The sequence below is a fragment of the Lonchura striata genome, chromosome 6 (assembly GCF_046129695.1).
Source record: "Lonchura striata isolate bLonStr1 chromosome 6, bLonStr1.mat, whole genome shotgun sequence".
In the NCBI taxonomy this organism is placed as follows: Eukaryota; Metazoa; Chordata; class Aves; order Passeriformes; family Estrildidae; genus Lonchura; species Lonchura striata.
The window spans coordinates 14,574,321-14,589,615 of record NC_134608.1 but is presented as its reverse complement, the minus strand read 5'-3'; the positions used below and the strand labels follow the sequence as shown (position 1 = coordinate 14,589,615).

The 15,295-nt window shown below is 43.1% G+C and overlaps 1 protein-coding gene, 1 long non-coding RNA gene and 1 other non-coding gene across 3 annotated transcripts; 1 reads left to right on the top strand and 2 right to left on the bottom strand.

Moving 5' to 3' along the window:
* Window positions 1-2,048: 2,048 nt before the first annotated feature.
* LOC110481176 (uncharacterized) lies at window positions 2,049-6,935 on the bottom strand. Its single transcript, XR_002467221.3, has 2 exons — window positions 5,150-6,935; window positions 2,049-4,733 (listed from the first exon to the last, which is right to left on the bottom strand). It is a non-coding gene; the product is annotated as an uncharacterized LOC110481176 (long non-coding RNA).
* LOC116183770 (small Cajal body-specific RNA 13) lies at window positions 5,034-5,306 on the bottom strand. Its single transcript, XR_004148463.1, has one exon.
* A 758-nt stretch (window positions 6,936-7,693) lies between the features above and the next one.
* On the top strand, window positions 7,694-15,182 carry GLRX5 (glutaredoxin 5). The gene is made up of 2 exons (XM_021549635.2): window positions 7,694-7,997; window positions 13,803-15,182. The coding sequence occupies exons 1-2, from the start codon at window positions 7,694-7,696 to the stop codon at window positions 13,979-13,981; spliced, it is 483 nt and encodes a 160-aa protein (XP_021405310.1). The 3' UTR covers window positions 13,982-15,182.
* The last annotated feature ends 113 nt before the right edge of the window (window positions 15,183-15,295 follow it).

Here is a 15,295-nt window from a genome sequence, read left to right as displayed (position 1 = left end):
ACATCCAATAAACTCTCCATGCTGGCCTAGAAGTCCAGTCCTGATAAATTACTACCACAACCAGGTGCAACACACTGTAGTTTAGTGAACAACACACAGTCAGAGTCCTAATGGAAGAGAAGGTTCCAGGGAGAACTTACAGCACCTTCCAGTATCTATAGAGGGCCTTTTTGGTGTGCTTTGAAAAGTGTGAAGGAAGCAGCAGCAAAATGGAAGGCTGTAGGTTTAGGAAGATGTGGTGCTAACTTTTGTAACTAACAGCAATGCCCCCACTGGCACTCAGCAAATGAGCCAGGAGAAGCCAAGACTCCATGAAAATCAGGATTTGAAACCAAATTTCCTGTGTTCAATTCAACTGGAGTAGGTTTTCTTTCTTACTACTCTCCACAATTTTTTTTTTTTAATTATACAAGTTGCCAACAACTAGTTTAAGAAAATATTCTCTGAAGTCCCCTGAAAAAGAGAGCAAAGACAACTGTTGATATATGACATTCCATAATTACAATTATTCCTTGCTTCCCTTCCCACCACAAACAGTTTTGTTATACTGATTTCCCAAAGACTCAGTAACCTGGAGCTACATTTTCACAAATATTAGTCCCCTTTTCCTAGATATGATAGGTTTGTAGAACAATTTGTTTAGATCTAGTCTTTTAAGGGATGTTGTATGCCAGTGTTTAAAGGACTGTCAATCTAGGAAGTCTTTAGTTTTACTTTCCTCCTTCTGTGGCACACAGACCTTGAATCCTTCACAACAGTCAAGCATGAAACTAAAAAAGAGCACAGATCTACTTACTCTGATTGTCTCAAACTAAAGTACACTGACAAAAAGCAGCTGTGAGGGTATACTTTTGTCTCCTCCTGTCTCCCAGGCTAGCAAGGATGGAAAAGTAATATGTGAACAAAGAGCAAAAGGGCTACTGATAAGAAAGGGGGTTCAAGGATGATTCAGAGTGATCTGAGCATCACTGTGACAAGGAAAGTGATTGTTCTGAAACTCAGAGCTGAAAATGCTTTTGTTTGTCTGTTTAAAATGAAGTCAAGCTGATTATAAAGCAGGCCTTTATACAAGCCCACGAAGAGCTACAATTAAATGACACGCAACTTTCAGGGCCAAGTTCTTCATCCTGCAAGTTGCTAGCTATGTTGAGGCTGGGGAGCAATCTCAGCTGCCATGGATATTAACAAGGAAATAAGGCTACTATGAGCTTAAGAGGAAACACTTAAAGTGCTCTAGGATGGAAACTTCAATCACTGAATTGCAAGAAATTAACTTAAGGGGAAGCATTAGAAAGCAATTATTTTAAAGGAAATTTAGGAAAGACACATAAGCTTGCATTAGTGGAGAAGCTGCCTGTTCTGTGAAATAAATACTTGCCCTCTAAAGGACATAGTTAATAACTGTCCCCCCAAAAAACCTGTTTGTGTGATACAGTTATAAAATCACTGCATGTGCACACTGAGAGTAATGATCACTGTATCTATATGCAGCATTGGAAGTATCCTTTGAAAAGTCAGATTTTCAAAACATACACATACTTCAAAAACAGAGAATAAAAACATTTTAGAACATAAGAAAAAACCCCAAACCTCTCTCATCTGTATATTGTTATTTCTGGTTTTACAAGTTGTGGTGTTTTGTTTGTTTTTTTTTTTTTTTTTTTTTTTTTATTATTAACTGCAGCAATCTAAAAATTCAATTTTCTGGGCTCCCCTTTAAGAATTTGCATTTTTACCTCCCACAAGAGATACTTTGATTCTGTTCCATCTTTGAGTCCACACATTACAAATGCAAGTATGCCCAATCCACCCACTCCTCCTCTCCCATTTTAAGTTTCTGCTATATGTTTGGGTCTGATTTTCTTCACATCACATAAAAACTGCCAACCAAGTGATAATACAGTCCTACTGTACTCATGGACAATTTTAACATAAACATGACCTCAGTATCTGTGGTCAGCAGGCAGGGTCTAAAGCACAGCAAGATTAAAGCAGGTGTTGGTTTCACAAACACACATTCCTAGAAAAAACTGAAAGAACAAAGGGTGTGCAGAGAAAGAAAATCTTTATTGAAATACTGTAATACCAAGCTTAAGATATACAAAAGATCTTATCATTAAGATTTTTCATACCAATTCCTTCTACTTTAGAAATACAGTGATGTGTGCAAAACTCTTGAACTTTTTACTTGGGGAAATTGTTCATAGAAATGAAAACTCACATGTGATGACCTGCTTGGTAATGTCTTCTGCCACAGAGAACAAATGGCTAATGTTGAGTTTTTATAACAAGATGAATTTCTCAAAATTACACAGCAAAATACTGTAATAAAATGAAAATATAGAAGAGGTAATTCAGAAGTGCTGAACACTGAGGCACCAAGCTATCAGCCCTGCCCCTGTACCAGTGTAAGTCCGGGCTCAGCCAGACCGAAGCTGCCAGGGCCCCCTCGTGGTCACGACACGCACGGTAATCGTGGATGTTCTTGTGCCTCACTGCACCTGCACGTTTTTAAAATTGAGCCAGTGAAAGCACCACTGCTGTGACAGCGTTCTGGCATTAACTGGGGCACGAGAATCTTTCTTACAGGCAATGAGTGCCCTGGGGTTTTCACAGCCAAGACCAAGACACTTCCAGCACTTTAAGTACATTACAGTTGTACAAATTACCATACCAGAGACACACCATTTCCGTGACATTGGACAAAAGTGAGCACAGGAAGCAAAGAACAAGACATGTACGTAGTTCCAATCCCACTCCCTAGCTGCAAGTAGTTTGTGGTAACTGGGAGTGGGGCTGCAGCCAAGCCTCATCCCCAGTGTACAGCTGTGAGAAGCAGGTGAACAGCACTGACAGCAATGAGCCATGCAGTGCCCAGGTGCACTGACCATACCAGAGGACACAGGGCACTCAGGTGCAATGCATGAACATGAGGGGTACAAAAGGATCTAAACAAGATGAGCAGACGCTTGCAGCCTTCTGAAGTGATGTTACTCTGCACGGGCAGATGCTTGAAGCCTTCTAAAGTGATATGGTGTTACTCTGTGTGGGTTGAAGCTTTATGAAATTGTATGGCGATACTCTGTGTATTGTGGCTGTCCCCACTGTGGCATATGCTGTGACACCTAGCCTTCTATGGCCCAGGACTCAATACCATAATGGTGTCTTTATATTTGGCAGATCAATTCTTTTCTTGAGCTTGCCCAATCTTTTTCTAAGGCCCATTGAAGATTTTAGCACTCCTAACTCCTGGATGAAAAGAGGCCAGAGGTGTTGTCATTAGAGGCAGTATTTCTTAGTTCTGCATGGAAAGAGATACATATAAAATTATGCTTACTCTGTAATACTGAAAGACTCAAGAACCACTACCATCTGCAAATCTGAAACAAGGATCTAACTGATTTTCATGTGCCAGAACAGTTGCAAGCAGCTTGCTTACCCCAAAGAATAAATCTGCTCCTCTAATACAGAGGCCATACTACTTGTCCTTGCTTCAAGATAGCGTCACAATGCACAAAGCTCAGTGCAAAGAGGCACACAGTGATATCAGTGTCATTAAGAAGTTAATGACGTCTAAAGAGTCCTTCATTAAAGGTTCACATTCAAGCCTGAACATGACCTTCCATTCCATTTGTTAAATGCAGGGCTCAGACATTTCTCTTTGGATCATTACCATGATGCCTCTCTGCCAAAAGTACCTTTACATGGTTTAAAATAAAAAACTGCCTTAGGTCACATTTATCCCCATCAGTTAAACTGATACAGGTCACTTTGTAAATATTCTTCAGCTCTCTCATTTATGAAATGGAATATTGTATTTTAAGGCCAATGCAAACACTCTCTTAGGAATATGCCATCAATCCATGGATATTATTTAATTACCTATCCAGTTCAGAAACTGACTTGCTTATAGATCTCCAGGTTACACCCAAAACAGGAAGCTAGGTACAGTTCAGATTTCAAAATGTCAGTTTCCCTGTAAAACTCCCACAGCATTTCTATGTTTCTGCTGTTTGTTGCACAACTTTTTAAAACTAGCACATTTCCAAAACAACCAGGAACATTTCACAGATGTGTTTTCAGTGTTCACGATTTAAGCAGCCCAGAACTGCAAGCACATTTTAAACATTCATAATACTCTCAAAACTGAGGATGTGTTGGTGCTGCTATACGTTACCATGATGGTACACTGAGATTATTTACCTGGCATGCTGGAGCTCAAGCTATCCCACTTAAAAACTTCAATGAACAAAAAAACCTCACCTAAATAGAGCTCAATTGTTACGGCACAACAAGGAACTTCATTTTCAGTCACTATCACAACTCAGAATGACACAGAGGTATCGGACTTGAACATGAAGATGTGTTCTGTTCTGATAAGCTGAAATTAGACTTTTCTTTCTAACTTAGCCCTCCCCTTTTTCAAAAGAAATAAAAACCTTTTTGCTGACAGTATCATTCTTGTATGTCCATCTCCTTGTACACCATGTGAGAACAAACCACAAACTTATAAATCACAATTCTGTTCTGCAGCAGAATGCCTGATGTTAACCCACTGTGAACATTTAAACCCTGCAGTGAGCATTTAAACCCTGCAGTTTGAATACTGGTGCTTTTATTAGTGTTTTCAAAATGAGGTGATAGGTCTTCTTAACAGGAACATCAGCAAAATGTCAGGAGTCTTATGCAAATCCCATTAATGCTTCTTCTGAACAGATGATTTAAATCATTATCTGGAAAACACAAGAAGTTTCACTTAGACTAATAGAAGACAGGACCTGGCGACATAATTATCTGTTTCTAGAGTGTATATGAACAAATTTATTTAAGTCTTATCAGTACGTAGAAGTGTTTATCCCCTGAGTGCTGCATATTGCATAATTCAAAAGTATTTTGACCATACTAAATATTTTATTAAAAAGCATTCAGTTAAGCTTAACATCTCATAGGTGAATCTCATAAAACCACAGTAACTACAAATTCAGTACTTCTATTTAACCAAGTACACAACATTTCTGAGAAGCTTTCCAGCATTTTATAGCAGTTTTTTCAGTGTTCAGCAGATATTACTCTATTTGCTAAACAATATCAGACTGCAAAATTGCTCTTACTGTTGATAGATCAATAATGACACGGGAAAAGTCATTACCTCCGTGGCAACAGAGTGGCAACTGTGGGAGGAATATTGCGCATGCTGCTGCTGCGCTCCGACAGCCACGCCTCGGCTTCCTCGCGCTGCTGCTCTCTCTGCAAGCCTGGTATGCCCAGGGTACCAGCAACCAAGGGCACCTCTTAGACTACAGAGGATTACACTACAGCTGTGGTTAGGGGATTTCTGAAAGAATATGCACTCACAAGGGTTTATTACACTTGGGTCTGATGTCTTTATGTTACTTATTTTTGGTAAACCATCCCTTTGTAGAAATAGCTCGGACAAAATTCAGGAAGGCAAATACCACTGTATTCTGTTCTTAGCCCAGTATTTCATTGAAAGAAAACACCTAATTGTCTTTAAGAATACAAAGATACCTTTTTCGTCAATCAATTTTTATTTGATTCCACTTTGACTCCGCAGGCTCTAAGTGGCAGGAGTCTTTATACTGGATTAAAATTACAAAAGAGACCCCTTGGGATATTACATTTAACACTTGTTATGTCTTTGTATATTGAAACAGTCCAACAAATAGGAAAACATACATTTGCTCTGCATAAGTTACTGCAGTCCCATCTAGCACAAACAGGACATTTTTTTTTTCATGCTTCACAACCTTCACCATGTTAATCACAACATATAAACCACAGAAAGCAAATACTCCTCTGTGTCTTGATCACCATGACTGAGCCTGGATTGTGATGTTTTGTTGAAAGCAAAACATACTAACTCACAAAATACATGGTGTTCACCAGCAACACAACATATGAATTCAGATTAAAAGAGTTTCCTCATAAATATATCTACTTTTAAACACTGCAGCAACACTACCTATTCATAACCTATTTACATGGGATGACAAAGGGCAAGTTTGCAACAATTCCCTTTGGAATCTGTTCTTAATACGTTTAAATAAAAGGCTACAGAAACGATCCTGAAGGTGGCTTAAAAAAAATTAAAACAAAGTTGTCACTCAAGCACCAGCTGGATTCCACAAAAAATAAGAATTAGGTAAGCACTGAATGCTGAAAACAAACTGGCCTGCAAAGCTCTCACAAGAACAGAACTGGACGGTAAAAGTTCTTTTCCTTAAAAACATAAATAAGAGAAATGGTCATTAATACACCAAAAGTCCAGATGCTACAGCTGCAATATAAATTAGCATTCAAAATATACTGTGACTTATTATTCATGAGAAACTGTGTCTTAGTACTGAGGAGAACTCGTCAAGATTTTCTTCTACTTACAGGATAGGCCCTGCTGCTTTAGGAGACCGCCACGCCAAGTTCTTGGAAAGAATTCGGCATCTGCCCAGGCCAGCGAGCAAAGCTGGCTGCAGAGGCGGCCGTCTGCAGGACACGTTCCAAGCCCAGCACTTCTCTGGCTAATATGCGGCAGTTCTGCCCTTGCTCCAGCACTGACTGAACCATCCTTTTGCGCAGGCAGCCAGCCCAATCGTGCTCCCATTTTTCCATCCCGCTGCCACCCCTGCCAGCTGCTCGGGTGACAAGTCAAGCTGTGCAAAACTACTCGGGTCTCCTCTCTCAGCACCAAATCCGAGCACGGAAAGCGCCGCTTACTTTCTCAGGGACAAACCGGCTGCTTTAGCCCACCAAAAATCAACCAAACTCGGGAAACTGAACGCAGTCAAATCGCTCTCCGTACACAGCCAAAGCCAGGAAGGAGACAGACAGTTTGCCAGCTGCCCACATACAGCCTCCGCCGCCTGCGAGGGCAGAAGGTGCCGACGGAGCGGCGCCGCCCGTCCGTGCGCGGCCGCCCCGCTGCCACTCGCGCGCCTGAGCGCGCCTCAGCACCGCGCCTTCGCCCCATCAGCCCCGATTCCGGGATCTGCCCGACCCTTAGCCAGCCCCGGCCCGAGCGAGCTCCACCACGGCCGGCGGGATAAAACCTAGACCCCGCCCGAGGGCCGGCGGCGCCGGCACCACGGCCTGGGGGTCTTCGAGGGCCCCGAAGGGACAGGCTGAGCACGGGAGAGGCTGAGCACAGCAGCGGCCGCCCAGCCACGCCTCCCCGCCGTGCTGCTCGGCGCTGCCCGCGGAGCCGACGGGGGTGCACAGGAGGGGAAGCGCGGCCCGTCCATCCCGCCGAGGGGAAGCGCGGCCGGCCCGTGCCGGCGGTGGCTCACGGCCCGGGCGGGCGCACCGGCAGCGCCCCGCGCCTGCCGCCGCTACCCGGAAACGGAAGGAGCCGCACGCCAATGGCCCCCGAGCATCCCGAGCGGAGCCCCGCCCCGGGGCCGCCTGGCCAGCCGCGGCCGCGGGAGGGCGGGATTGATGTGTCCCGTTGGATTGACAGGCCGCCCTCCCAATGCAGCCGCAGCCGCTCTGTTCCCTCCCCTCGGGAAGCGGAGCCGCCTCAGGGTTGCTGGGCGGGACAAGCTGCGCTGTGTCCAGCGCTATTGGCTGCGGGTGATGATTGGCGGGTGCCTGCGCCTATGGGGAGGGAGCTGTCCGGCGGCCCGTCGCGCCGTGCGCCAATGGGCGGGCGGTGCGGTGCGGCGGTGCCGGCGGCGGGGCGATGAGCGCGGCGGTGCGGGCGGCGTGGCGGATCGGGGCCGCCGCCGCTCTGCGGGGCCGGGCCGGGCGCCCGCTCAGCCAGGCGGCCGGGGACGGCGGCGAGGCTGAGGGCGGCGGCGGCGGCTCGGGGTCGCGGGAGGCGGTGGAGCGGCTGGTGCGGGAGCACCCGGTGGTGGTGTTCATGAAGGGCAGCCCGGCGCAGCCGCTCTGCGGCTTCAGCAACGCCGTGGTGCAGATCCTGCGGCTGCACGGCGTGGAGGATTACCGCGCCCACGACGTGCTGCAGGACCCCGACCTCCGCCAAGGTCAGCGCCGGGGTCACCTCTGGGTGCCGCCTCCCCCAGCCGGCTCCTGGTGGGGCAGGGCCGCGGCCGCTTCCCGTGGGAAGGGCCCTCGGAGCTGCCGGAGGTCGGGCTTGTCCTGACGCCCCTGCCCTCGGGCACTGCGGGAGCCCTGCCCGCCTGTCCCACCCGTGACTTCCTCTTCTTGCTTTGGTGGGTGGGCTGGCTAGCGCTCTGCTGTCTTGTAAGGAGGGGAGAAGGGCAGCGGAGCCGGGGAAGGGTCTGGAGCCGTGTCCTGTGAGGAGCTGCTGAGCAGTTCGGCGGTGTTTAACCTGGAGCAGTGCCGTGGTGCATGGTACGGGCGGCCTTACCCTCCACAGCTGCATGAGCGGAGGCTGTAGGCAGGTGGGGATCGGCCTCTTCTCCCAGGCAGCAAGCGACAGGACAGTTGTACGTTATGCCAGAGGAGCTTTAAGTTGGATACTAAGGAATTTCTTCAAAGAAAGGGTGACTAGGCATTGCGATGGGCTGCCCCGGGAGGTGTTGGAGTCGCCAAACCTGGAGGTGTTTAAGGAAAGACTGGATTTGGCACATACTGCCATGGTCCAGTTGACAAGATGGTATTCAGTCATGGGTTGGACTCGATGATCTCAGAGGTTTTTTCTAACTTAATTAATTCTGTGATTCTGTTTGGGTGTTAGAACTAGAAGTGTATGGCAGAGATGTGCCATTGGGGTTGCTGCCCAAATGCTCTGGTTTGTCTTTTGTGACCCTCCTCGTGTTCAAGAGGTCTCAGTTATCAGCAGAGCGCAGTTGTGTGTGCAGGGTGATGACTGGAGATCGGGCTCTTTGTGGCACACTGCCTTGCCTGGTTCAGAGATAGAGAGCTGCTTTAAAGACTCCTGGAACAGTTCGTTATCAGATTTTGTCTTCCCTGTGAACAGTATGGTGAAATTTCATGTATGGCTTGGACTTGTACTACTTGATTCCCAGCTGGTATTGCCTGCTGGGATTCTCTTAATAGAGTAAAACTTTATGCTAATCATTTGCACAAGAAATACTTAGTAATAGTTTCACCATTTCTGCACAAGTGGTGGTAGCTATTCTAGATAAGGTTTTTTTGCCAGTTGTGGAAAGCTAATAATCTGTTCTGGTAATGTTTTTCATCTTTCCCTCTTCAGTGAGCATAGCTGATTGTTGAGGTTATATGTGGTTATTTGAGAAAGTTTTATAACAAAAAACCACATGCAAGTACCTAATAATTAGTCTTGTATGTGTGTGGCATTAACAGTTCTTGCCCACAATACACTAAAATGTGCTGTAAAGCCACATGCTGGCATGTATCAGGTGACTTTGCTCTCCTTTGTTTTGTGTGTCATCTGAGTAACTCAGTTTTTCATTAGCTCTTAGCTAAAAGGCTGATTTTTCCAGGGCTTGTTTGCTTTTCAATTCACAGCTATAATAGCTGGTATATTATAAAAGCTTAGATACTGGAATTTCTGTGCAAGGACATCTTTTTTTAATGAAGGTTGATTATGTTCAAGTAAATCTTCCTCTGCATTTGCAAGTGAACAAATCATGGTAATTTTCTAAACTTTGTTTACATATCTGAATTTATTAATTGTACCATTTACTAGAACAAACTTTTATCACTTCTCACCACTCAAAACTAAAATGGAGGAAACAAAACCCCAAAATCAAACCATCAGTTTTCACTTTTGGTTGAGGGGGCTTTCGTGAGCTTCTGAATGGGCAGTTCCTTTATAAGTTATAGTCTCTGAGCACTTGACCATGTGAATAGATAGTATTTTCTTTCTATGTAAATTAAATTTTTCTTCCACATGAAAGCCTCCTCAGGCTTCTGCTAGGCAATGAGAGGTTATTGGCCTCCTAGCTACAAGAGCTTTAAATTGCAAGTAGTCTTGATCAAGCCCTCCAGTATCTAAGCTACATACAATGCAGTGACAGAGTGTATCCTTGCACAATATCCTGCTGGTTCTCAGGTGCTTAAAGTTGTTCTGGTCCTTTCCATGCACTAGCTTTGGCACCTGTCCAACTGTGCAGAGGGCCAGCTCATTTTCTTCACTGGATCACTGGGCCTTCAAGTTGAAGCAGCAGTTTGTATGGTGAACTGAGTGCCAGAGCCCGCGCAAAGAATGGAGCTTTGAAGAGTTGGAGAATGACACAGCCACAGCAGAATTCTTGTACTGCTTCAACTGTATTACCTACTGCACCCTAAAAAGCCAGGATGTGCCTGCTTCTGTGGGTGGCAGTCTCTGACAGAGGAGAGGACAGGGCTGCTCAAAGTTGTAGTTGTCTTAAGTTGCCAACTGTATTTCAGCAGTGACTGCCTGAAGGCCAGGATCTGGCCTCGAGTGCCAAACATTTAGTTATGCAGCATGTGAGCCTTTCCTAGGCTCTCCCTGTGAATCTGATCTGCACTGCATGGGGGCTAGTGAGGGAGTGTGGAACCTTTACCTGTGGAGATATCAAGTACACCAGCAAAAGAGTGATCTGCAAGGAGATCGCTGTATGAGAGCTGGCCACCAGCTTTGTGTTCACCTGAACCTAACTTCCATGTTTCAATGTATGTGTGTAGTAGGGGCAGGCTGTTGGAGAAAGGGTAATTCAGGCATGTCTGAATTGCTTGTTGGTTTCTTGCCTGTACCTATTGAAACACTTTATTTTTAGCTAGTTATAGTTCAATTGGTGAAATGGACGTTGTGCTAAAATATGGCAAGCTGTAAAGCTAAAACATCTCCCCTGCTTGCCTCTTTACCTTAAAACTCAGATCTGTGAAACTAAAGTTATTGGTACTTCATGTGATCTATCTGAACTTGAGCTGAAGATACACTTCCCTGACACAAATCCTTCCTTATCAAAGCTGGTCTAAAAGACCTTGGCACTCTCTTGGGCTCCATGGCAATTCAGGTTTCTCTAAGTCATCTCTCAGCTGATGGACAGTGTTAGACTGGTTCCAGTCACTGAGGCAGAGACATTTGGGAATACATACTGGAAAATTGGTGGTTTAAACTGTTGGGGTAGTTCACCCTCAGATTATTTTCATTCCTGTCTCTACATTATCTGCTGCCAGCAGGTGTTCTTGACCCTTTCTCCCACCCTTGCCTAGCCTTCTCTCAGTAGAACTTTTATCAGTGGTAGTGGGTACTCAGGCTTTGGAATAGGCTGTACAGGGAACTGTTGGAATCTCCATCCCTGGAAGTGTTTTAAAGGCATGTGGATATGACACTTGGGGTATGGTTTACTGGTAAATGATGGTGCTGAGTTAACAGTTGGATTTAATGATCTTAGGGGTATTTTCCAGTCTTAATGATTCTGTGACATCCATGAAAATGTGTTGTTTTTTTGGAGCAAATATAGTAGGAATGAGTGTTGCTTGATTCACTTCTTTCACGTGGCCCATCCTTCATTAGTGCTAGTGCTGCCATGAGAGGCCGAGAATTGGTAACTGGAGCTGGGGAGAGAGGTGGGAGTGTGCTGGGTACCCCTTTCGGTGGCTGTTTGCACCGATCCTGGTTTCACTGTTACATTAAATGTGCTTCCAGAGCTGTCAGACTGAAGCCTTGACCTGTGGAGTGTGTTTTTCCACAGTAAACAGCAGTCCAGAGCAGAAGCTGCAGCCTCTGAAATACAGCAAGGAGCCAGTCTGCAGAGAGGAGGATGGAAATCCCTTGAGATGCCCAAAGAATCATCACAAAAGTGCACCCTGAGCGCAGCAGGCGCAGCCCGGGCTGACTTGCTGGGACACCACTGCAGCAGTGTCAGCAGCTGCTGCCCTGGGCTGAGGCTTGGGTGCCAGTGGAGGCAGCGTTGGGTTTGTGACCTGGGAGAGCCTCAGTGCTGAGGCATTTAAAGCAGATTGTCCAGCACGTGAAATGCAGCACACAGAGCAAATGAGCTTGATGGTATTCTTATTTTTATATGCAACTGGATAGGTCCTTGAGAGTACTATCAGTGCTTCTCTGTGTGTGCAGTTGGGTCCTTGAGGAAAATATTTCTGTGAAAGAATTATTGGTGTAAATATTATCTTGGAATGCTCGTTAGGAGAAGGTTTATTATACAGAGCTCTTGGTTCTCAGTTCATGTTTAGCATTGCAGTATCTTAGGAAAATGAGCCCTATTTCATATCTGCAGTGACTCTTGGACCAGGGTCATCCTTAGACATGTCCTAATCATTTAACACAGTTTTTCATTGAAACTTTGGTGGGTTAAAAGATATTTAGGGCTGTTTAGGCAGTTTGGAATACTCAAAGGGCAAAGAACATTTAAGAAAAGTGTTGCTAAGTGCAAGCTTAGGAAGAAATAAGAAATTACTAAGGAAAAATGACGAACTAAGATAGAAATTACAATTGATAATGATGGAGGTTAGATGGTTATGGGTTCCCTTTGGCCTTGATTTATATGCTAAACTTTCTGTTTTGGGCTTACAAAACATTGGTTGTCCATGCACAAAATCTGAAGTCAGAATAAAATCTCTTAGGTGATGTATGTAGTGGTTAGGAACACTTAGTCACAACAATTTTTTTTTCTAGGTTACTATTATTTCAGTGGATTTTTAAAGTATGTTGTATTTTGCTAAGATGAATTATTAGCTATATTGCATATTTTATACAGTAAAGTAACAATCCCACTGTATATTTTTTCCACTTACACATATTTATTAAAAAAGAAAGTGGTTTAAGTTCCAATAAAACAAGCATAAAATTTCCTTACATGGTAATTTTTTTACCTTGAGTATTTCGGGTTTTGCCTTTTTAGTCTCCAGAAACTAAGATGTTTTCTAAGGGGAAAACTTACTTTGTGCTATCAGGTACTCAGGTCTACTATTTGTTGATGGGGGCTTGGCTTCCAAGATGAGTGGGCTTTGATGTTCTGAAAAGGTGTCTCTATAGGCTTAAGTTTGCTATATGGAAGTCCAGGCATTGCATGTTAAAATTACATTAAAATGTTGAATTCAAAACTTGTAATCTAATAAAATGCTTGTGGTTGTGTTATAAAAATAGGAAGCAGTAGGTTGTAGCTAGTTTCTCTGCTACAGAAATAATGGCTCTGTGTGAAGGGTTATTTAAAAAGTGGCAGATTAGACACAAAGTGCAAGCTGGTTTCAATGTGTATCACCTAATCAGTTTGTATTTTTAGGTGGTCTTACATTTGCCTTCTGTGAAGTATAGTTTTAAACTTTAATTCTGTACTTCATAATTATGACTTGAGCTGTGTTTTGTTAAATGAGAACTTTTAAAGAGACTTCAGCTTTTGTGCCCCTCCCATGTGCTGTAAGGTCTGGCATTGAAAGATAAAGCAATTTGAAATTCATAAGGCCTCTACAGGGGCAAATGTATCTTGCAGTTGAAATTGCAGGAATAAGTGTAACTGTGTGAGTTCAGTAAGAGTATAAGATATTTTAAAGTCCCTCTGGGAAATATAACAAAAAGTAAACAGTTCTCAGTATTTCTCAATACTTCTCATTTCTGTAATGGATTGAAAGAGTCATGTTTTCTTGTTGGGAGTAAAAAGAGTTGTGGTGTTTTTCCACTTCCTGCTTGAAGTCAGTATAGGAGTTGACTCCATATCTTTCAGCCCAGATCTTTGAGTTGGGGTGAGAAACAAACCTAACTCTAACATAAGTTTTTTGTTTGTTTGTTTGTTTGTTTTAATAATGCTCCTGTTACATACATATATTTTTGCCTTTATGGGAAAGAAATTGGAATATCAGAGATAGAGTCAGGTGGAAGCAATGCAGTCCTTTTAAAATACCATTCTATTAGGAGAGAGGGGAAACATCTAATAATTTTGTTTTTTCTCATTCAGGAATAAAAAACTACTCCAACTGGCCTACCATCCCACAAGTGTACCTCAATGGTGAATTTGTTGGTGGCTGTGATATACTCCTCCAGATGCATCAGAATGGAGATCTGGTAGAAGAGCTGAAGAAACTAGGAATCCGTTCAGCACTTCTGGATGCAGAAAAAGACCAAGAGAAGAAGTAAAATGAGCAAAAAAAATGCTGAGACAGGAATAAAGCAAATCTTTGATAAGAACTTGTTGCCCATAAAGCCTTACATACTTTAGGTCAAGGAAAGCATCTGTTTGAACTGACACTAAGTGAATGTCTCTTAGCTCATGGTAAATGTAGTGATCTTGGTTTTTTGATTTATAGGTATTGTGAAAATTTGAGTATAACCACTGCACTGTAAAGCAAATGTTTGTGAAAATTTGTGTTTTAAAAAAGTTCACTTCTAAAAGCTGTCTTCTTCATTGAGGTGAGAGTAAACCAAAAGAACTAATAATATTTTTATGGATTTTATGTGTGATTCTGTGTTCTTTGATACATGAACCTATACAAACAGCATTTGCATTCCCTTGCTTCTCTTGAAAAAGCATTAAGTAATAGTGCATCTGTTTTTCTGCTTAACTTCTGGTGGTAAGACTTCCTGAGAGCCTGTAAAACCTGTGTAATCACATACAATATAGGAGAAAAACAGTTTTCCAACAGTATAGGAGAAAAAAGATTATATGAGAGTGCATGAAATATACTTTTATTCTGAAGGGTAAAAATAAACAGAACTTGTACAAATACATGTATAGTGGTGATTATTACTTTGTAACTTTCTGTTGGCTTTTAAAACTGCTAAGAATTGTGCCTAAATATTTTATAAAACCTTTTCTACCTCTTGCAAAACAGCTTTTCCTCGTGCTTATATATTTTGTGTATGGCAGTTCTGTGTCAGTGCTAAAATGTGGGAATTATTTAAGGCATCAGTATTCTAGCTTGAAATAGTACAGGAGAATACTTCAGTTAGTTCTGTAATCTTGTATTATTTCCTTATTATCTTTTTATATTTGTTTTGTTTCCAAGCGTTTTCTCCTGACTGATGTATTCAGGAGAATATAGTCTTCTAACATGGGATTTACAGATTAAATGTTCATGTGGGTAAGATGAGTGCAGGAGAAAGGTTACAGAATGGATAAATATTTCTTTGTGGAAAATCTCTGAAGTATTCAGTACCTACCTAACTACATTTCTCTAAAAACAAATTATATTAACCAGTGTAGCTTCAGCTGTATAGCAATACTACTAAGGTTAAAAGCTAACCAAGCTATTTTTAAATGCAGTGTCATTAATATAAACCAGTCTGCATGTGAATTAGGCAAATGGTTGGAAATAAACTGTGTTTTATGTTGTCTACAGTACTTGCTCTTTATTTTAAATATCTAATGAAACTGATACTGCTTTTGGTTTGAAGCCTAAGATGTTTTCCACTGCATGGGATATAAAATGTGTTCTGGAGAAAGAAGAAATT

Bases quoted from the DNA above. Each gene is read 5' to 3' on its own strand.
- GLRX5 (XM_021549635.2), top strand. From the start codon at position 7,694: ATGAGCGCGGCGGTGCGGGCGGCGTGGCGGATCGGGGCCGCCGCCGCT. The intron at 7,998-13,802 runs GTCAGCGCCGGG...TTTCTCATTCAG, and splicing joins GGACCCCGACCTCCGCCAAG to GAATAAAAAACTACTCCAAC.